Source organism: Pelodiscus sinensis, chromosome 14 (genome assembly GCF_052426305.1).
Source record: "Pelodiscus sinensis isolate ZL-2025 chromosome 14, ASM5242630v1, whole genome shotgun sequence".
Classification (NCBI taxonomy): Eukaryota; Metazoa; Chordata; order Testudines; family Trionychidae; genus Pelodiscus; species Pelodiscus sinensis.
The window spans coordinates 8447759-8470337 of NC_143065.1; the positions used below are offsets into that span (position 1 = coordinate 8447759).

The 22579-nt window shown below is 42.3% G+C and overlaps 1 protein-coding gene across 6 annotated transcripts in view; it reads right to left on the reverse strand.

The window, feature by feature from the left end:
• NEO1 (neogenin 1) overlaps positions 1–22579 on the reverse strand; it is a 304535-nt gene that overhangs the window by 192206 nt on the left and 89750 nt on the right. For all 6 annotated transcript variants that reach the window (XM_075897565.2, XM_075897563.2, XM_075897560.2 and 3 more), the window contains exon 2: positions 8326–8643. In XM_075897565.2, the coding sequence (XP_075753680.1) occupies positions 8326–8643 (318 nt within the window). The remainder of the gene's footprint in view (positions 1–8325; positions 8644–22579) is intronic.

Sequence of the window (22579 nt, forward strand, 5' to 3'; positions counted from 1 at the left end):
CAAAATGGAGTGAGTCAGAATATTAAAATTAAATTAATATTTAAATGAAAGCATTTAAACAACTTAAAATGTGGACAGAGGTGCTCTCATCTGGCAGATTGGAATCTACATGCAGGGTCAGTAAATAGACCATTTGAAATGACCTTTCCCACAATAGATACAGAGGCTGGGGCTTGGGGAACTGATACAAACACATTGTGGAGCTACTGACCAAGGCATATAATATGCTGTATGTAAGAGGTGCTAGGGATGATGAGTTTTAGAAATTCACATGAAAAATGGTCTGGAAATCTTGGGGGGAAAAGCAGGTCCTGGAACAATAAGACACACAAATCTCAGACCCAGAAAGGAGGGGTTCAGAGGACTCTACCCAGAGATGGTTAAAGAAGAGCCATTCATTTCAAGGAATGTGATTTCTTTTGTTTCTATTTTAACCATGTTATAAACGAGCCTATCCATAGAGCTTTGCTAAATTTTCAGATTGTGTGTCATGCAAAAGTCCATTTTTAATAAATGTAATTTCTAAGCATGTTTTATTTCATGGACTGTTACTTGGGCAATTTCCCACAAACCCCTCCACAGAGAAGGGTACCGCACCAACTCAGAAAAGAGGAGCAGAGCAGAGCACAGATGAGCGTTTAACATTCCAGCTATCTGGCTTGACCAAAAGGGCCAAGACAAAGATGTCCTTTCCTAAAAGACGTGCCACGAGAAGCTGCAGATAGGCCCGTAAAAGAGAGCAGTGTAACAATGAGGGAGGAAATAAAGTGATGGGGTTATGGTGACAATACATCTTAAAAATAATGGCTCCCAGAACTCCGGGGCCACAAATTGAGCCCTGCATAAACCCAAACCAAACTGTGGGCTGCTACTCAACATGCAGCCCACGGGCCACATGCAGCCCGTGGCCTGTTAGTGGCCCACAGTGCGGTTTGGGTTTACGCGGGGCTCAACACACAGCCCACAGGTGGGATCCTTTAAACATGGCCTCCAGTGGCAACATACTCCACAATGAGGCGGCATCTCCCAGGTGGGGTGAGCACTGAAAGACACAAGCAGACGGGCTGGCTGGAATAGACGGGTAAAGGGTGTTGGTGCTTCTAGCTCCCAGGGAGGAGGTGCTAGGAGCACTGGGGCATTGTAGGAAGTGCTTTGTATCATGCCCATCAGTGTGAAAAGCTATTTGCATATACATCTGCATGTATATGCAACCACACTTAAGTTGCAGCCCTCAGCATATGCTGTGAGTATCATTGTGGCCCCCAGGGCTTCCAAAGTTGAGTAGCCCTGGTCTAAATTACCTCAGTTTCTACTGATAACTGGCAAATTGTATAATCTGCATTCCTAAAACTATTCAACCTTCCCAATTTTCCAGTACTAAAAAGTAATATATCAAGACCAGGATGTAATTTTACCTATGATCATATTTGGTTAAGGCATGAATAAAAACTAGACACTTTATGAAAGTGGAATCAGTGATTTTTATTTATTTATTTTGCAACATGTGCCACTTAATTTAGTGTGTTAAACGACCAAAGTAAGTACACTTCATCATTGTGTCTAAAAGCCTAAAGGCTGGTCTATGCTGCAAACACATACAGGCACACTGTGCCTCTTAGGGGTGTGAAATATCCCAAATCCTGAGAGATGTTACACAGTGCTAGGTTGATAGAAGAATTATTGGGGAGGTAAGTTACCTATGCCAACTGGAGATCCCCTCTCTATGCCCCATAGTGCCGTTAATACAGTTATATCCTCAGACTGTCATTTCACAATTTAAAAGTAAAATTGAATAGTTCTCTATTCAAGAAAATCAGAATGAGCAAAAAGTTCTTGGCGGTATTATACAAAACTACTGAATAAAGAAAAAGAATAGAAGACTGAAATTTTACCACAAGGGTAGAACAATGTAAAAGGCTTATTGAAATCTAGCTGAAACATTCTTTATATAAAATTAACTGGCTAGCTCTGATACTCAGACATAAAGGCCAGGAACCCTTTTTTCTGCCACGTATTTGCAAGTCAATATGAAAAACAAAAGTATTTTATTTCTGATTAAAGCTTCCTGTGCCTTGAACCTAGAGGGGGAGAAGAGCTAATGTAGTTTTTTTAATTCTCTTGAGATCATGAGTTTCAGGTTTCCTGACATCACCACACTCATGCACCAGTATTCCATGGTGGGGTGGGGGAGGAAAGGGAAAAGGTCATATTGCAGAGCTGGACCCTCGTCTCTGCCTGTCACTTCCTGCAAACTGATATTACCCAGACAGTGAACCCTTTCTGATTTCTGAAAACCAGGAATGCCAACATCTGGAGTGAGTGACCTGATACATTGCAAACTAGCAGACATGCCAGATTTATGAAATTCAACCTTCAGCTTTCTAACATCTGAGCTCACTCACCCAGTGTATGTTTTCATTAATAGTCAGAAGTGTAAGAATTATTCACAGCAAATTTTCCATTTGATTTCACTTCAAAACCCACAAACACCTGTTTACTGGAACAGCCTATCAATCTTTAAAAAAATGTATGTTATTCTTCAAAAATTGGTTTCACAAATACAATACCTGATGCTTTTGCTCATTTCACTAAAACAAGACATTTTGCAACTCAGTCCTAAGGTACAGAAGCATGATTTGACCAGTGATTTAATACAGTCTGGATAGAAGCAAAGAAACTCACTAGAAACTGGGATTAGTCCCAGTCTACGGAGTAAGACAAATCAAGTTCCAAGCAGAAAATGTGTGGCATGGTTTTGGTTGTATCACTTTTTGGGAAGAAGAGAAAGAGGAGTATACAATTAATTTGAGCCTTTATTATTGTGGTTTTAAATTTTCCATGCAATTTGCACATTTCACACTTCTGAGTATTCCCTTTAACTTCCTCTTACCTAGCTTCCTCATTTTTGCATCATTCCCCTCTTTGAAGCTAAATGCTACTGTGGTGGGCTTCTTTGGTATTTCCCCCTCACAATCCCAAAGGGATGTTAAATTGAATTGAATTATGATCAATACTACCAAAGAGTTCCACTATATTCACCTCTTGGACCAGATCCTGTGCTCCATTTAGAACTAAATCAGCAATTGCTCCAGGGCTAGCTGCTCCAAGAGACAGGCTTTAATGAGATCAATACATTTTCTTTCTGAATCCTGTCCTGAGGTGAAAAATGCCCAGTCAATATGAGATAGTTGAAATCTACCATAATTACTGAGCTTTTTATTTTTATAACCTCTTTGATCTCCCTGAGCATTTCATAATTACCATCGTTTGGTCAATAGTATATTCCTATGGTTATACTCGGGGGCAACAGAATTGCCAGGCCCCTGGGTAAGGAGCAGAGCTGGAGCCAGTCATCCCTCAGCATGCACAGACACCAGTTCACCCATTTTAGTATTTAAACTTCTAGCATTGGTATACAAGCACTTATAACATGTCACTATTTAGCGGTCTGCCTTCATGTGATATAACTGAATGGGACTCCTTTTTTTTGAATGTTTCTCTTCAGCTCCTATACTTTAATCTTCAGTTTTGTCACATTTATTCTTATAATTTCCCCTCTTTTCCAAAGAAACCAATTAGTAAGTTAACCAACTTTTATCCTCTCCTCTTTACTACAATACAGAGAAAACAGAACCTCTCATAAGGGATGTCTCTATCCAAACCATATGCTTCTCTGGAACTGTCAGCTTTCCACCAATCCCTGTTTAAAAATCTCTACATAATGCAGTCAACCTGTGGAACTCCTTGCCAGAGGATGTTGTGAAGGCCAACGCTATAACAGGGTTCAAAGAAGAGCTAGATAAATTCATGGAGCCAAGATGGGCAGGAATGGCATCCCTAGTTTCTGTTTGTCAGAAGCTGGGAATTGTGACCAGGTCAGGTCAGAAGCATACAAAAATGTAGTGAAAGGGAGGTATATTAGCCTCAGACTAAGAAGATCTCTGTTCCCAGGGTAACTGAGAGGGGCTGGTCTAGAACCAGCAAAGGCAATCAGGGGGAGCTGAACACCTGAGGCTAACTGACCAGGCTTCCAGAGTCAGGTTAGCCCGGTCTGATTAGATGCCTGGAGCCAATTACGGAAACCAGATGAGACTGGCTCTAAAAGGAGCTTGCCTGTAGTTGGTGGAAGGCACCAGTAGCTGAGAGGACAGAAAAAAGAGCTGCTGGGAGTAGGAGGAAAACAAACAGCAAGTAGAGATTAGGAGGGTGAAGCATAGAGAAAGAAGGCCCTGGGGAAGGTGTGGGGGAAGTAGCCGAGGAGTCTTGGAGCACTCTCATAACAGGTTTTGGGGCCTCACTTAGGCAGGGCCATAGGCTGGAACCTGGAGTAGAGGGTGGACCCAGGTTCCCCCCAACAGTCACTTCCCCATTTCCACTTGGGAAAAAGGCTGTGGAGTTTATTTTTTCCTCTATACCTTATGCTGGCCAATGATGAGAGGAGCTCAAACAGCAAACTAATGCCCTAGGCATGGTGCCTAAAGTTGAGGGCTGCTGTGAGCCTCTGAGGCAAACAACTCTGCCTGAAAGTGCAGGACCCGTCAAGTTTACATCTGAGCCTTGTCACAGAAGGGATCACTTGATCGCCTGCTCTGTTCATTCCCTCTGTGGCACCAGGCATCGGCCACACTCGGAAGACAGGATATTAGTCTACATGGACTTTTAGTCTGACCCAGTATGGTTGTTCTTATGTTAATCTCCACTTACAAGCATGGGGCACCAAGATACCTGATGTGGAGCACTCAGAAGAACATTCCTTGAAGAAGAACCTGGCAACTGTGTCCCATGCCCTGGCGGTGGAGGCTGGTTACTGACCTGGCAGTTGGAACTTGGGCCAGAGTGAAACTGGGGGCAGAATTTGGCTGGATATCCCTCTGTACCCCTCATGGGGCATGCCCCACAGTTTGGGGACCACAGGTTTAGGCATGGGGCTTTACTTCATTTTTATTCAACGGGCATTAAAGAAGCTTTTGGGATGGTTATCAGTCTTCCCCCCCCCCCTCAAAAAAAAGCCTGACCCTCTGTAACCCAGTTTGGGGCAGGGTGGGGGGAACCAAATCTCAGGCTAGGGCCATTACCCCCACATTTGGCTTTTAGCTCATTCTCAAATCCATACATACCTGGAGGTGTTTGAAAACTCTGGTCCTTGGAAAGACTCTCTCTAGGGCAAGCTTTTAATTCTTTTGGTCTAAGCAAAATTAAGCTTTTTTTTTATTTATGCGCGATTGGAAAACGGTAAATACACTTTCAAGCGGAAAAACTTACCATTTTCATCAGAAAACGTAAAATGTGGCCATTTGAAATTTAGCATACCAATAGACCCATTAAGGAGCACAAACTTTTACTACCAATTATTTTTTCTAATTTAACAAGGTTATCAATGTATGAAAATGGCGTACTGTGCATTAGCAGCAATGAAACTTTCTTAGTCTTGAGAATGCACATCAAGAGAACTGTTCTATAAATGGCTCTGGTTTCGCCTGTGTAAACTTCCAGCCCCAACTTTCAAGATTAGCAATTGGGGTGCTAAACTGCTCCTGGGTGATTTGGGAAAAGTCAGTGAGATTCTTCAATATATTGAATCAGGACTTCTTAAATATGCACACTTTCAAACCCACACTTTTTTGTGTTTCGGTTTAAGAAATCCATGCTTACTGTTCAAGAAATATACCAGTGTTGCCACAAAATGGGCCCATTTTTTTCTCTCCTTTACAAAAGCCTGAGAAATGAAATGCAAAAAACTATATTCTAGAAAAATGAGGGTTGCACAGATAAAATTAGAGCATCAGGAAAAGCACAAGTTAAAGTGTGTACAACAATAACTTAGCTATTTTCTACATGTATATTTTAGTTTCCTATTTTCTATGTTCAATGATGTACTACTGAGAGAACTACATGAAAGATACCACAAAAATACAGACTGGGCAGCATGGCTGAGTACATGTTACAGCAGAAAACATAGCTTTTGCATTTTTAAGTTACGCAACCTTAACAACGAATCTCATCTTGTTTGTTTTGTCTCTGCTTGTGACCAGCATAGCCAGATTGTTTACCTAAATTTTACCTAGAGAGAATAAACAGAAGTATTTGAAGTTTACTTGGAAGTGAATGAAAGACTAAGCTCCAAAAGTATTCATATATCTGGAAAAGGTTCTTTAAAAGCATAGTCAAACCTTTCATGGCATATCATCAATTGTTCAGTGCTACAAGAAGAAGTTTATTGCACTGTGACAAAAAGATAAAACGAAGCAAGCAACCAAATGTCTATTTCCCTAAAACAACACATTCAGTCACGATTAAAGCAATCTAACACTCATGAAATGAGAGTTAAATGATATTTTACAACACTCTTCTGAACAGACCTTATTCAACACTGCATATATTAATGCACGCAAAACATGAATCAGCAGCAACATCTTACTTCACTGATATTTTTACACAACATAGATGATCTAACATTGTGTCATGTTATGATGTACGGAAACTATTTTAGACTAATAATATTTATAAAATGTATCTATTGCAATTTACTGACTTTTCAAAGCCTATACATACACATACAGAGAGCACGGAGTCAGCCTGGCTTTACATGAAGAGGGTTCTGAAAAATGCCATTAAAATAAAGTTAAAAACTCAGGCATAATTTCTATAGAATTTGCCATATACAAGGCACACAATTGTAGTGCAACGTAAGTGTTTTATTGCTAACCATTTGCAATGGCCTGCATTACTCACTTAGGCTATGTCTAGACGACGCTGAAATTTCGAAAGGATATGCAAATTCTTCCGATCTTACTTTCAAAAACGGAGCTTTTGAAAGTGAAAGTAGTTGGGATGCAGTTTTTTCCGGCAAGCCCCCTCCCTTTTCGAAAAGCTGCTCTTCCTCAAAAAATGATTTACGCAGCTTCTTGAAAAGGGGGGGATTGCCGGAAAAACCGCGTCTCGGCTACTTTCACTTTCGAAAGCAAAAGAAGATATGCGAATTTGCATGTCCTCTTTTGGAACTTCAGCATAGTCTAGACGAGCTCTTACAGTTTTGCCATTTGCAAGAGTTATTCAAACCTCATTTCAATAAAAAATTTAAGTTACACCTCACCATTTTTTAACCCGATGAAATACATCCCAGCACCAATAGCAACATAAGCTGCTATATGCCAATATAAGACCACTCTACCTAACCGTAATTATTTTCGTAAAACTGTCTGTGCAGCACTTCTATGTTTATTAAAGGTAATATTGTCACTAACCCTTTTCTTTTGAAAATTCAACCCTTAATAGTTCAGAATGATACGATGGGGAGAACAGGACATTTCGAAACATATTTTGAATTTGCTTTCTTTCTAACCCTACTAACTTTAGGGATTCATAACCACAGGTCTGAAAATGAGAACAGACATGCCACAGTGTGCATGAACTGGTGTAGAACTCCAATAAAATTGCTGGATTGCTTTTAATGCCATTTCCAAAGAAAATTTAGGAATACACTTCCCTCTTACGGGATGCACTGGAAACCACTGCTATAAGATGGAGATAAATCAGTTATTTCCAGTGTTACTCATCTTTCACAATACCACACAATAATGTAAAGGAGACAATCTCTAAATATAAATGGCAACAAGCAGGAGCTCTGGGAGATGCAACGCACCAATCAGAATGAATTCATTACCCTATGCCACTTATTAGGCAAAGACAAAATTGTCAGAAAAGCTGGCAAGAGAAATGAAGGAAAATTGCTGCATGGCCAATTTTTTCTCCGTAAATTGCTTGGGCTTCTTTTTCGTTTGTTTTTGAAGTCTGATTTGCTGTTGTGAAGTAATTATAAGCCTCTTTCATGTAGCATACATAGTTTGCATAAACCTACATTGTCCGTAAAAATAATAGAATCATTCCTGAGGCCTCAGCTATAAACTGAACATGACACATTTAGAGCCCTCCCCAAACTCCTCCCCATCCAGTCCCTTATCTCTTTTTACATCAACCTCTCCCTCACTTATTGTTCTCTATTCCCAAACAGGGACATTTTGAAGATGATTAGGCATGACCTTAAAAGCGACCTCCAAAAGGAAAATAAGTTGGGATTGTGCTTTTTGTGTTTTCTTTGCATCTGAAACCGTGGTCTGTTCACTTTCAGACACTGGTGTGTCTGCTAATTACCTTTGAAATATCAGGAATATCAATCAAGTCTTATCTTTCCTAGTTTTGCTAGCAGTCCCCTTAGAGACTAAAAAACTGAGGTGGGAGCACTTTGAGCCCCTAATTGGTCTTTTCTTCCAAAGAACAGAGTGCACATCAACATTAACATGCAGTAAATTATTGTCAGGGACTCACCTGCTACTGTAAGCTTTGCTGTTCTGCTTACAATGGTTCCAAGGCTTTCCACAGTTGCCACGCATTGATAATATCCTTCATCAGGTTTATTGTGTTTGGAATGCACCACACTATTTATTAATAACGAGCCATCCGGTAGCAGCTGGCGCCGGTCATCTGACACCAAATTTAGGAAAGTCCCATCTTTCTTCCATTCAATTTTGGGAGAAGGCTCACAGTAAGCTGAACAGTTCAGTATGACAGCAGCCCCTCGAACCGATAAAGCGTCCACTGGCTCCACCAGGAAATAAAACGGAGTGAAGGTTCTCACGGTGGATCCTATAAAACATGAGTTAAAACTGGAAATTTGTGTTTGTCCTTCCATCGTTATTAAGGAGACATTTTTCTTTTCCCCCCCTCTAGAAACATTAGGAGTGGTGTCATATGACTCATAACTCTATAGTAATCGATGTGTTTCATAATGGTTTAAAAATGTCATTCTTCTAATAAATTGAAAATTCAATAGTTCTAATATTTTCTATTGACAAAAAAATATCTTGACTAGACATCCGTTAGGCATTTAGAAGACAACACTGAAATGTTTGTAAGACAAGAGAAATGTGTTATGGAAAACCCTATTTATTATAAAAGGCTCAAGAACATCCCTAAAGGAAAGATACAAAGTCAAAGAGCTAGCATGACCACCTGGGATTACAATAAACAAAAAGAGGAAGAGCAAACAACAACAGCCATATATCCAAGCTACTTTATACCAAACGCTATGGTAGAAAAGGAAAAAAATTCAACATACTGACATGCTGTAAGAATGACTAATCTTGGCCTATAAAAATCAACTTCCCCCCCATCCTTCCCAGAACCTCAAAATACCTATTTTAATGGGAAAAAAGTTGTGTTCTATTGGACCAGTTATCATCCCACTTTTGACTAATTTAGTTTTATGAAACTTTAGAATTAAAAAGTTCATCTTTTAGATGCCCAAGACACATCAAGGGCTTCCTAATAGTGGGGAAGCCACCACTACTCAAACCATGCCCCACCAACCCTTCCCATTGAGCTACTACCAACACACCACCTGTTTTAACCCAAGGCCCCCATTCTGATGCCTCCGACATGCATGCTGATCAGCGTGATCCCAAACAGCGGCGAGCCCAATCTACTCACTACGGGCGAGTAGATTACAGTAATAATCTAGCTCTGCTGATAGTTAACCCGTTAAGCACTCAAAATATGCACCAAAGCCTGTTAATGCCCTGAAGTGATGTTATAGAATCCACGTTTAATTTTGTTTGTTGTGGACATTCAGCAAAACTGATTAGATCGGAGACAGCAACTAGGAGGAGGGAAAGGTAAGTGGAAACATGACCAGAGACCCACCCGGAGAGCTTTAGTTACAAAATGAGTAACCTTCATTTCATCCTTGAGTGGCCTCTGCGCACTCCCATTCCTGGGACATTTTAAGAAGCAGTACTGTCATCTATCTGAGCAAGGAGGGACATAAAGTCCTAATTAACGAGCAACAGACACACCACTACCAAACTGAGCATCTGACCACAATATTAAGTCTACTGAAATATGCCGAGTACCATAAACATGGGGGGATTCTGCACCAAAAGTTATGAAAGTTCTTCACAAAACATAAAATTCTGCATATTTTGCTAAAACAACACAGTATAATCATGGCAGTTGCATTTGTTTTGCTAATTTATTTCAAAATACCTGTCAGCAAGCCTGTCTAACCGTACAAATAGGTTGCTACTGATTCCTGAGGTACTAAGAGTTAGCGCCAATTCTGATGCTCCTTGTAAGCTCCTGGTGTGAAGGTACTGCTGATGAAGCATCAAGATAGACAGTGTCCTTCCCCCCATGCAACCCAGACACGTCCTATAGACATCCAAAGCAGGGGAGACAGTAGTACAAGATGCTACCTCTTAAATCCTACCTTAGCACCCCTCCTCCCAGCCCCCCAGTTTGGATCCATAAGCCTACACTAGGAAACATAAATAACTAAGTATCAGAGGGGTAGCCATGTTAGTCTGAATCTGCAAAAACAACAAGGAGTCCCATGGCACCTTAAAGACTAAGAGATTTATTGGAGCACAAGCTTTCGTGGGCAAAGACCCACTTCGTCAGATGCATGTAGTGGAAATTCCAGAGGCAGGTATAAATATACAGGCATAAGAAAAAGGTTCCAATCAAGAGTAAGGTTAGAGATAACAAGGTCAATTCAGTCAGGGAGGATGAGGCTCCCTTCTAGAAGCTGATGAGGAGGTGTGAACACCAAGGGAGAGAAGCTGGATTTTGCCACAAAGCGTCTGAAGGTATGAGAATAGCTTCATTGATAGGTAAAGCTATTTTGGAGGATACTGAGGGCTGCAATATCGTAAGTAATTTATATTGTTTATCCTGAACTTCTTGTAGAGTAATACAGTAAAACTCCAATTGTCCAGCATCCAGTGGTCCGGCACTCCTGATAGTCCAGCACCAACTGGAACCTGGAAGTGCTCCAGCCAGCCGGACAATTGGAGCTGCTCTGCCCCAACCTTCCCCAAGTCCGCCGCTGCTGAAACTGACCAGCAGCTGACTTGAGGAAGCTGGGGGCAGAGCAGCTGGAGTGCTGCCAGGTTGGTTCTGCAGCGCCGCTCAGGTGACGGGTGGCACTACGGGACCAACCCAGCAGCACCCCAGCTGCACTGCCCCCACGAGGGGCACTGCCACTCAAAACTCTCTGATCACCAGCGCAGGGACGCACCAAGATCTGAGTGCAGCACCCACAGGGACACCACTCTAAGAACTATGAGTTACTCCCATATCAACACAACACCCATGTCTATAGAATACAGACAAGGACTCTCTCTCACTTCACACACATCCATTAGATTCTCATGCATTTTAGGATGTGATTCAAAACTGCACACACCCCCTTCAGGCTTGTCTACACTACGGAGAAGATTGACCCTCCAGAGGTCCATCTTCTAGCGTTTAATTTAGTGGGTCTAGTGTAGACCCCCAAATCGAACACTAAGGATAGCCCCCAGTGGTGTCCTGTACGCCTCATTCTGTACATGCTCCTGTCAGTCTCCCGCAGAGTCGACTCTGCAGTGGCTCGGCTTATGGGAGAGGCTTACCAGTTAACCAGTCAAGTATCTAACTTAGTCATGCTAATGTTGTAAAATCAAAATACAAACATTTCTGTACTTTTTTTAGTTTAATAAACTGTATACGCTGAACACAGTAACTGCCTCACAAGAAGCGGTCTTTGTAAATCAAAACTGCTTCTATCAGCTGAAAAAAAAAATTCCTTCACTATCCAATTGTCCGCATCAGTAAACAATTTTTTAAAAAGACTTGAACACTAATATTAAAATAAAACTATATTAAAACATGTTCTGATTGAAGTGTCTAAGCTAAAATATTTCAGACTGAGAAATTCTGGGGATGTTCAGAAAAAATTACCATAATAACTGCAGAGTATGTCGGTTCTACCCAACTACTTTGGCAAAGTGATTTTACTATTAACACCATAGATTTAACTGAGTTAGCTGTGGAAAAATACATGCAAATCTACTCTGTCTCTAACAAAATTACCAACTTAGTAACTGGAGGTACATCTAGACTACATGCCTGTGTCGCCAGAGGCATGTAGATTAGGCTACCAGACATAGGAAAATGAAGCGGCGATTTAAATAATTGCCGCTTCATTTAAATTTACATGGCTCAGAGCGATAGTCTGGACACGCGGGTGTCGACATCAAAGGTATTTGTTGACCACCCAGGTATGCCTCCTGGGATCAGCTGTTTGTCGGCTCAGCGCGGCAGCCATGTAAATTTAAATGAAGCGGCGATTATTTAAATCGCCGCTTCATTTTCCTATGTCTGGTAGCCTAATCTACATGCCTCTGGCGACAGAGGCATGTAGTCTAGACGTACCCAAAGTCTTCACTGTTGGCAGCTAAGTAAAAAGCTGAAAAAAAAGGATACTGGTTTTCATGTAAGTGACTGAGATAAAACTTAAAATGAGCAAATTTGATGGAAGCCCCTCGGGGAAAAACAACGTGGAACATGGGCTGTTCATTTCGGGCACTTTTTCTGACTGTAACCACAAATGAAGGCAGCCAGAAGCACCCCTACATGTCAGAACAAAATTTCTTTCCAATTGTGTCACTTAGGCATACAAGGATCTCAGGAGAATAGGTTATTTACATTTTGCTGCAAGGAAAAAAAATCAATCAGCTTGTGTGTGACATCGTACATGTTAAATTAAGAGTCAAAACCAATTGGAAAGAATAGCTATAGGAACCCACTGGAAACTTAGGTTTAGCAAAGAAACTATGGTGACACTAACTACTGTGGCAGTAAGTATTATGGTGGCCTTTTTTGTGTTCTGCAGCTCTTTGACAAAAGATCCAAGCTCTCTCACCACATGACAACTTTCAAGAGGCTTTTTGCCAGAATTTAATTAACATTCCCACTGGGCCTTGTAAGTCCTAAAAAGAGCATGTCATGCCCTTCTTAACCTAGATCTTTAAACAAGCTGTCTCAGAGAATTAGACAACTGTATTTTCATTGAAGATGTTGCACAACTACAATCTTCACAAACTGCCAAGGAGAGTTTACAGTGAACTTACATTTTGTGGATTTGTTAAATTCATAATCAAGGGATAGGTCACCTATTTGAAGACTGGTACATGAACTAGTCTGAATAAACGTGTTATCAGGAATCCTGTCTCATTTTCTGGGCAGAGCTGAGAACATTTTACACAGCCAAATTACAGGTTGAACCTCTATAGTCCGGCACTCTGTGGCCCCGCAATATCCATGGTCCAGCATGATTTTAGCTAGCCAGATGCCCACTTATGGGTGTGGTCAAATTTCCCACAGTCCCATGAAGTGTGTTTACAGCCAGTAGAATCCGGCTCTCAGTGTTCTGGGCTGTTATTTAGTATAATTTATCCCTAAACGTCTTCTAAGAGCCCAGGAAGCAGCAGAAGCGTTCTGAGAAAGGTGAATCCTGAGCAGCAGGAGCTCAATATCTGCCAGCTCTAGAGGGAGAGGGGCTTAGTTTCCTGCTAGCAGGGGTACCTTGGACAGAGCAGTGCTGGGGAAAGGCAGGGGAACTAGGTAATGCTGCTAGACAATACTGACCTCATCTGGTTTGGCACCAGTCAGGTCCTGAGGGTGCTGGACTAGACAAATTCAACCTGCATTAACATTTTATTTGATATGCAACAAATGGGAAAATGTTTCAGAGAGGAAACAGAGTTAGTGGCACTGCTCATTATACTATTGTACAGGCTGAAACTCCCAGGTCTTGTATCCTTGGTAGATAGACCTAAACCAGGGAATTTGCAGGACCAGTGGAGGTCAATGCCAGCCCGTCCACTCCCCCCTGGCATCATTCCCCTGGGCACCGGGGTGCAGCTCCCCCAGGGCTCTGCTCTTTCCTAGTTCAGCAACATCCCTAACCCAGCCCCCCATTCTTCCCCTCATGAGTGCTCCAACACTGGAGTACCCACAGGGTCGCCAACGACGGCAGACAGGAAATCCAGATGACAGATTCAGCTGTATTCATATGGCAGACTATATGGGGATCACGGATAAAACTGAATGGCATGAGATGATTGGCTACAACAAGGGCCTGATTTTCTGGAATGCTGAGCACTCACAGACCCATTCATTTCAATTGATTCTATGCATGCTGAACACTTCTGAAAACCAAGGCCAGATTCTCCAAAGTGCTACTATTTACACTCTCCTCCACAGACAGAATTACACTTCACCTCAACAAATCAGGGACACTACGTGGTTTCACAGTCCATATTGCAGCAATTCATCCAGAAAGCATGTTTGGATATTTTAATACTTTCAGTGCAAGACTGACAATTGGACCCTAGGGCAAATAAATGACAAATCAGACACTACTTTATTACAATACACAATATGTTTCATAGTGTTCCAAGTCTAGGCTTTCCCAGATTCACAGGATTCCTTCATCCATAAGTCTGAGCAAAATTTCCTCTGGGTTGTTTAAATGTTATGATTGACTAGCACATAATACACAACAATACTTGTAAAAAAGGATGACATTTTTCTTTCCAAGATCACAGCTCTAGCATTAAAATTCATCAAAGGCTTTGACAGCTATAAATATACAAACGTGTTCTGCAGAATACTCTATGCGTTATACAAAAATATACCATGTAAGAAAACAGAAGACAAACTGTTTCTTGAGACATGGTGTACTTTTATTTTTTTCTATTATAATTCATTAGCACATCATTTATCTGTCTTCAAATCCTATTGGGGGGAAAAAATCAGTACAATGGAAAACATTTAGTTGGAAGGCAGTTTTACTGCTTATGATCCAGAAATGGCTAACAAGTAAAATTAAACTTGAGATTTCAAACCAATGACACTGATAGGAATTTTTCAGCTATGGATATTCCCAGTTTTTTTCTCAGATACATCTTCAGTACACAGAGGTTACCTACCCAGAACTGGTGTTCTTAAAGACGGACCTAGTACATTCTCCACCATGGGTGCAGCGCAGGCTGTGGAACTCTCTCAAAGCAGTTCCTATTGGAGCATTCACACACCCTGCTACCCCTCCCCACAGTGCTCCTCCACATCAGAGCAGGAGGCTGCAAACAGGGGAGTGGATTCCTCTGCTGCCTCGGTTGCTTCCATCACCTCTTGGAGTCCAGATTCTATTGCAAGAACAGGAAGGCAGGTGTAGAGCATAAAGATACAATGTCCAGGTGAAACCACCTTTCTACTGACCGCACCCATCTTTTTCTTCCCTTTCCGAAGGTATGGAATATGAGTGTTCACACTAACTTCAAATCCCAAGTTGATGCTGGATCTGTGATAGGCAGAAACTCTGTCTTGGCCTTATAAAAACCTGGGCATGATAGAGTGAATGAAATCATCTTACCACTGGATCCAAAGGTGACAGGCTTAGACAACAGCCAGATGCACTTTAGTGAAACTAAAGATTATACCAGACTTCTGAAGGTGCAAAATGCAGCCTAGCATTGAGTGTCTTTTGTGCTTGAGTAGGTAACATGTTTGAGGCCACCCAGATGGAAAACTCTTTCCACTTATTCAGGTAAGCACCTCTTGTGGAACATTTCCTAAGACTAGGGAAGGAAATTCACAATTGTTGCTGAGCACAGAGTTCCCAGCGATTTAAACACTGACGAATAGACTTCCCCACTCCGCTGACTGCAACAGAACGGTAACAATCAGGAGTCACCAGCTTCCACAAGGCAATTGCAACACACTTCTTGGTCGAGAAAGCAGCTCTCATTCATGCATCCTTGCACCGCAGCTCAGGGGCCAGCTCAGCACACAGCTCCAGGAAGGCTGCTTTACGCAACTGAAAGTTTTGTAGCTGCTGGTCCTCCCCTCATCTCCTCCCCCCACGTGACAGCGTGACCCCACCAATCAGAGCTGGTTTCCTAGCCCAAAAGCGATGTTCTATCTGCACAGCTGCTCAGTGGCAGCCCCATGCATTGCCACTTTGTTGCTGTCCCTGTCACTCACATTGTCCTCTGCAATTAAGTGCATAATTAGTTTTGCTGCAGGGTGTGATGTCCTAAACACACTGAACACAACACAGGAGAGAAGTCTGGGATCCAGGATCTCTCACAGCAGAGGCTGGAGTTTGCAGCAAGGACAATTCAACTGGCACAGAAGTAAGCTGGAAACCCCAGGGAAGGATTAGGAAGCAACAAGGTGGCTGACAGGACATTTTTCTTGATCCCTAAATGCCTAGTACTCCTTTGCATGTTCCCATGGTGTTTAGTGACTGATGAGGACACCAGTTGCTGTGGGATGCTTGCCTACATTGCTTTGCTCCTTCTGCGGATGCTCATCTCAATGTGACCATGAGATGCTGACAAAAGGTGGCAGAAACACAGGTTTGGCAAGTTTCCAGTTTTGGTGACTTATGCAAGTCAACAACGATTTCCTCACAAACCTCTCCAGTGGGGCCACAGCCCTAGTGTCAGCATCTCTCTCTTGTATCATAAACAGGTGACCTGACTCTTAGAATTCAAATTAGAAACACTCAGTGTGTGGCATTTTGCTAGTTGCACAGTACCTGCGTTTAAATGCTAATTAATAACATTTCAAGCTAGCATTGCAGGAAGACAGATGAGGAAAGTTCACACTTTGTGCTTTTGGCTTATTCTGTTTGACTACAATACGCAATACACCAGTGCCTTGCTTTGCATGGGGAAAGCTTTTTTGACAGCCAAAGAGCTGGAAACTCGTATTTTTTAATTATAATAGATTCTGTGGGTAGATGCCCTCTTATCATACAGATCAAGCAGATGACATTGATTGAGTGCTAATTGCCTAGGGTACCATGATAAACATGCACCCTCTCTCATTCTCCTTAACAAATGATAGTTTTTCAATAGATTATTTTCTATGGGTGACTGAAGAGCGCCTTTCTTAATTAATGCCAAGAAATTTAAATATAGGTTGTCATTTTAGGCAAGGAGCTCTCAGCTTTCATTTATAAGGAAAACAGTTCATATGAGACTTATTCTGATGTTATAGGTAGTAATAAAGGAATATGCACTTGTGAGAAGGCTGGAGATTTCCTCATGTTAATCAGTAATGATTTAATACCACAGAGTTGACAATTCTACAACAGCATGTACAAAGGACAAAAAGATTAGCCATTCATTTGTTAACATACAATCTGCAACAGAAGAAATAAATTACATATACAAATTGAACCTCTACAATCCGGGACTCTCTGGTCTGGCAGGACCACAGATATTGCTGGAACAGAGCGCCCCAGCTGGCCAGGGTCAGGAGCTGGCCTGTCAGTGGGGAGAGCAGCATGGCTGCAGGGGGGCCAACACAGTGAGGGCACAGCCCCAACTGGGGCTCTGCAGAGAGCACAGCACTGGGTCAGGAGCACAGCCCAGGCCTGCACAGCGGGGAGTGCAATCCCAGCCGGCATCCAGAGGCAGCGGGGCCGGCGCCTGGGAGTGCAGCATGAACTGGTGGCAGTGTCTGGAGGCAGTGCAGCTGGAATCTGAGAGCACAGCCCAGGCTGGGGCCAGTGTGGTGGGGATTGCAGCCCCGGCTGGAGCTGGGAGCACAGCCCAGTGGCCAGGACTAGCACCCAGGAGCAGTGCTAACAGCTGGGAGGGGAGCCTTGATCTGCCCTGATCCAGCAAACTCCATGGTTTGGGACTGCTCAGGTCCCAAGGGTGCCGGTCCAGGGAGGTCCTACCTATAGTTTAGTTTTCAGTCTCCAAGAGATACTTTCAAAGCAACTTCCCCCCCTGGCTACTCTTTAGTTGAATAATAAAGATTAGTGTAAGGGTACTAGGAAAAAAGGCATCTTTTTATGAGGGATTCTTCTCCTCCCCTCTCCCCCATGCCCAGTATTCCAGTTAGTTTTGATTTTCTTGGAAATACAAGTTTTCCTGGTGGTAGAAGAACTATTTGTGGCCATCCTATTTTAAGTTCTAGAAGAAGAAAGTTGAATATGCTACAGCATTATTCCATTAAGAAAATGGGGGAGGAAGAGGAGTAGGAGCAAGACGTCCAACCAATATGTAGGGCAAACCATGTAGTAAAGAGAAAGTACTGAACAATGAAAACAAATCTGTGCAGTCAGTCAGTGACAACAGCTTGACTTGTATAGCCTTTTTAAATGTGACTGTAAAATGGAGGAGGAAAACAAGATAATGAATTAAAAAATTCCAAGCAAATTTTATCCAAAACCTGCATAAACTTCTGCAAAGCTTTAAGTAAAGTAAGATGCCCGACAGCGTTTAATTTAATCTTTGTTCTCCTCCTTATGGAGTAATACCTTGCTTTCCTCCAGGTGAAGTGCTACTTCATCAGGCTTGGAAAACCGCTGAGAGGTAGCACAAGAGGTTCCTCTTGCAGTATTTTTTCCCTTGCAGCCTGCTTTACAGCAACCTCTGGCAGCACATAAAGAATTACAAACATCTCTCCAAAATCCTTTGCCTCCAGGTTCCTCAGAACTCTGTGTTTTCAGACTTTCTAATTTTCTCCTTCCCTGTGAATTTGCCCTGTAGCTGGTACAGAGAGTGTCTGCTACTGAACAGCAAAGTTTCAAAGGGCCCACTTTCTACCCTTGGTTCTCTATCCTGAGAAACCCCATTCCTAGATCCCTGTGCGGACTTAAAATTAGTATCCGCATCCACATCTATATCTGCAATAATGACCAGTGGCTATCCGCAGATATAAAGCAGCTATCCCACCAATCTGCAGGATTCTAGTTACAAAATTTGTATTTGCAGATACGGATACAGACGCAGAAATGAGCCATAGGTATTTGCATCCCCACCCACAGATGCAGATACCCACAAATATAAAGCGTACATGGTGGATTTCTAGGATTCTACCCATTCCAACTCTGCTTCTGATGTAACACCCATTAGGCAGCTTTGCCCATTCTGAGGCACAATGCTGCTTTTTTTCCACCATTCCATCCCAGCACCACAGCAGCCAGCACAAGTCAGGCTAGTTGGGGGGGAAGTGCCAGAGTCGTAGGGAGAAAAACACACAACCGTTCTCATACACTAGCACAGTAATGGGCTCCCACTGCCCCCACTGCTCTAGAGGATTGATCTAGAAACTGTACCTGCCTCACTTCCCATAACGTTCATCTTCCAGTTTGACGAAGACTCCCAGGACTCTTCCACTGTGTATTTGCCTACAGACAGCCTCGCTTCAGTTCTCAAGCCTCAAGCAAGACAAAAGCTTCATCTTTTTGAATGAGGAGCATTTGCAGGTTCCTTCCTCTCTCCTTGTGAACTCTGTGAAGAGGGTCTTTGGTTATGCCTCCATCACTTTACAGGATGTGATTACAAACTGGATGTGATTATAAGCAGGCTCCATCACTTGGTTCCCTCTTTTGCTCTCAGACCAATAAGCTTCAATAAACTCCTTAAATAGCCTAAGCTTGATCTTGGTCAGCTTTGCAGTAAGAACAAGGGAGACTAAGAACTAACAAACAACGAGAAGTCCTATGGCACCTTAGAGACAGGTTTATTGGAGCATGAGCTTTCGTGGGCAAAGACTCACTTCATCAGAGAAGATCCACAAGACTTCTCGTTGTTTTTGCAGATTCAGACCAACACGGCTACCACTCTGATACTTGAGAACTAACTATCCCAAATGATGCCATAGCATACCTGGTGGCTGACCTATGTGACTATCCCCACCCACAAATATTTCCAAGTCAGCAGCACTGCTATGGGCACCCGTATGGCCCCACAATATGCCAACAATTGTATGGATGACCTTGAACGTTTTCTCAGCTCTCAGCCCTAGAATCCTTCCTCTACTTATGTTACATTGATGACATCATCATATGGACCCACAGGAAGGAGTTCCTTGAAGAATTCCACAGGGATTTCAAAAATTTCCAACCCATCATCAACCTTAGCATGGACCAATCCACATAGGAGATCCACTTCCTTGACACTACAGTACAATTAAATGATGGTCACATTAACACCACTCTATACTGGAAACGTACTGACCACTATTCTTACCTACACGCCTCTAGCTTCCATCCAGGACACATTACATGATCGACTGTCCGCAGTCAGGCCCTAAAATACAACCGGATTTGCTCCAATCCCACTGACAAAGACAAACACCTACAAGATCTGCATTGGGCATTCTTAAAACTTAAATACCACCTGGGAAAACGAGGAGACAGATCAACAGAGCCAGACAAGTACCCAGTAATCTCCTACTTCAAGACAGGCCAAACAAGTAACAGAACACTACTCATCACCACGTACAGCCTCCAGCTTAAATCCCTCCAGCACATCATTGACAATCTACAACCTATCCCGGAAAAGGATCCTTCACTCTCTCAGGCCCTGGGAGACAGGCCAATCCTCACCTACAGACAACTATCAACCTGAAGCAAATCCTTTTCAGCAGCCACACAACACACCTCAGACACACTCACCCAGGAACCTACACTTGCAACAAACCCTGTTGCCAGCTCTGTCCACACATCTTTATTAGCAACACCATCACAGGCCCTAACCACATCAACCATACAACTGCACATCCTCTAACATGATATATTCCATCAAGTGCCAGCAATGCCCCTCTGCCATGGATATTGGCCAAACTGGACAGTCTCTAGGACAAAGGATAAATGGACACAAATCAGACATTATGAAGGAGAGAGGAAGAGCCAGGGAACAGCCCATGGGCAAGCAAATTCTCACATCAGACATCTCCACAGTAGAGAAGTTTGATGGCACACAACCTCTAAAGCCTAGAGTAGCCCTCAGAACAGGCACCCAACTTCTCCTGATCCCTCCAGCACACCATCTCACAACAGGCTGCGCTTCTAAAATCAGGCTGCAGACTCATGAACAGCAGGGAGCCTCAATGATTCCTCATATCAGGCTTGTATCACTTCTCTCATGTCTGAATGGGTTTGTTGCTAGTTTTCAGAAGATACAAAACACTAACAGGACAAATCTGGTCTAAAGAGTTAGCAGGACAACTCAAGGGCAGGAATTTTGTAAAACTGGCGGGGGGTCATAGGAATGACATTGTCTCTGGATCCTGTTGCACCCTCATTCCAGAAACACTGAACATCTCTACGTCTTAGAGGTAGTTCTGAAGTGCTCTCTATGGTTTTCCCCCTTTGGAATTGTATGAAACAGTTTTGATTTTATGTTGTTGAAAATGACAGCACTAAACTAGAATTTAACAGCACTAAACTTGAATTTGGGAAAACTAGAATTTGCAACTTTCCACAAGGCATTTCCTTCCTTTTCAATTAGCATTTTTACCTTTTCATACACCAGAGGCAAACATACCCCATATCAAAAGCCACCTTTTACACATGCTTGGCTAAAAACTCCTGTGATAATTTTGCACAAAAGTGCATTTGACAGAGTCCTCGGTTCTGCATTCTCATGCAGATCCTCCCTTCTCTGAAATTATTATGCAGATCTGGTAGACATATGCATAAATAATGCTACAAGTGGTTGAGACAGACAATAAAGCATATGAAAGAGATTAAAAACAAACAATGGAATTAATGAACTTTCCACTCTATTTATTGCAAATTAGTGCAGAGTTAAGATAAATGTCAGTGAGAACTGAGCCCCTTTTCATAGAATATAAATGCAGAGATTTCCAAGAGGTATTAAAAGACAATAAGTTGAACTATATTGAACAAAATGTATTTTTACATTATCCTCACAGGGTTGTCATTTTACAATAAATACTATATAAAATAGCAAACAACGTAGCAGCAATAGCAAACATTATTTTAGCTTCAAGCATTGTAACAGAATGGAGGCTGCCAAGAAAGGACAGTTACCTCTTGTACCTTCAACATCTGCTATTTAAATAGAGGCGTAAATACAAATACAAAACCAACTAATTTAAAAAAATTAATTTCCAGAAGAAGAATAGCACCACAAATAGAGATACAATTTTATTTACCCTCTCATTTGCTTAATACAATGGAGTTCCTAAGAACCAGGGCTACCAAAAAACCACGTTTCTCTTGTGACATTGATGCATTTCACAGCCCTGTCACACGTTCCCCTCTCTCAGACAGATTCTCATACACTCAGCTCAGCTGTGAAGAGACAGCTGCTTGTGTCTGCAGTTGAACCTTTCACCCGCTAGAGACTGATGTGTGCAGGCAGCAAGGCTCTCCTCCTGCTAGACCAGAGCCAGGAACAACCATCTTAAGAGTAGCTGCAAAAGACTGTGGCCATGGCAGCAGCTGCACAAAGGGGGAAAGCTTGCATACTTCTTCCTCCCCATCCCCCTGCAGCCTGCTGCACCTGAGCCTACAATCACGAATGTTCAGTGGGGAGCAGCAGTCAAGATCACTATAGGATCAGGTCAAACATCAGGCACACAACACAAGCATATTCCTGAGCAAGTACCAGCGACAGAACAACCAAAGTGACGACAATGGGAGAAAAGGGTGCGTTAATACCATGTCACTATTTTACAGACCAACAGACAAGTTACTGACTACCCAAACAGTAGCTGCACTATTGGGAAACTGAAGCACGGTGCAAGTGAAAGTGCACATTATGTTTATAATACATTTTCCAAGGGCACTGTGTGAAAAGAAAAGAAGAGAAAGACCAGCACTGAATAAATGTGGAAATATTCAGAAAAGTAATTCAAAATTTAACACCCCAAAATGTGATTACAACAGCTAATCACCCTACTTCTAAAACTAGAGATT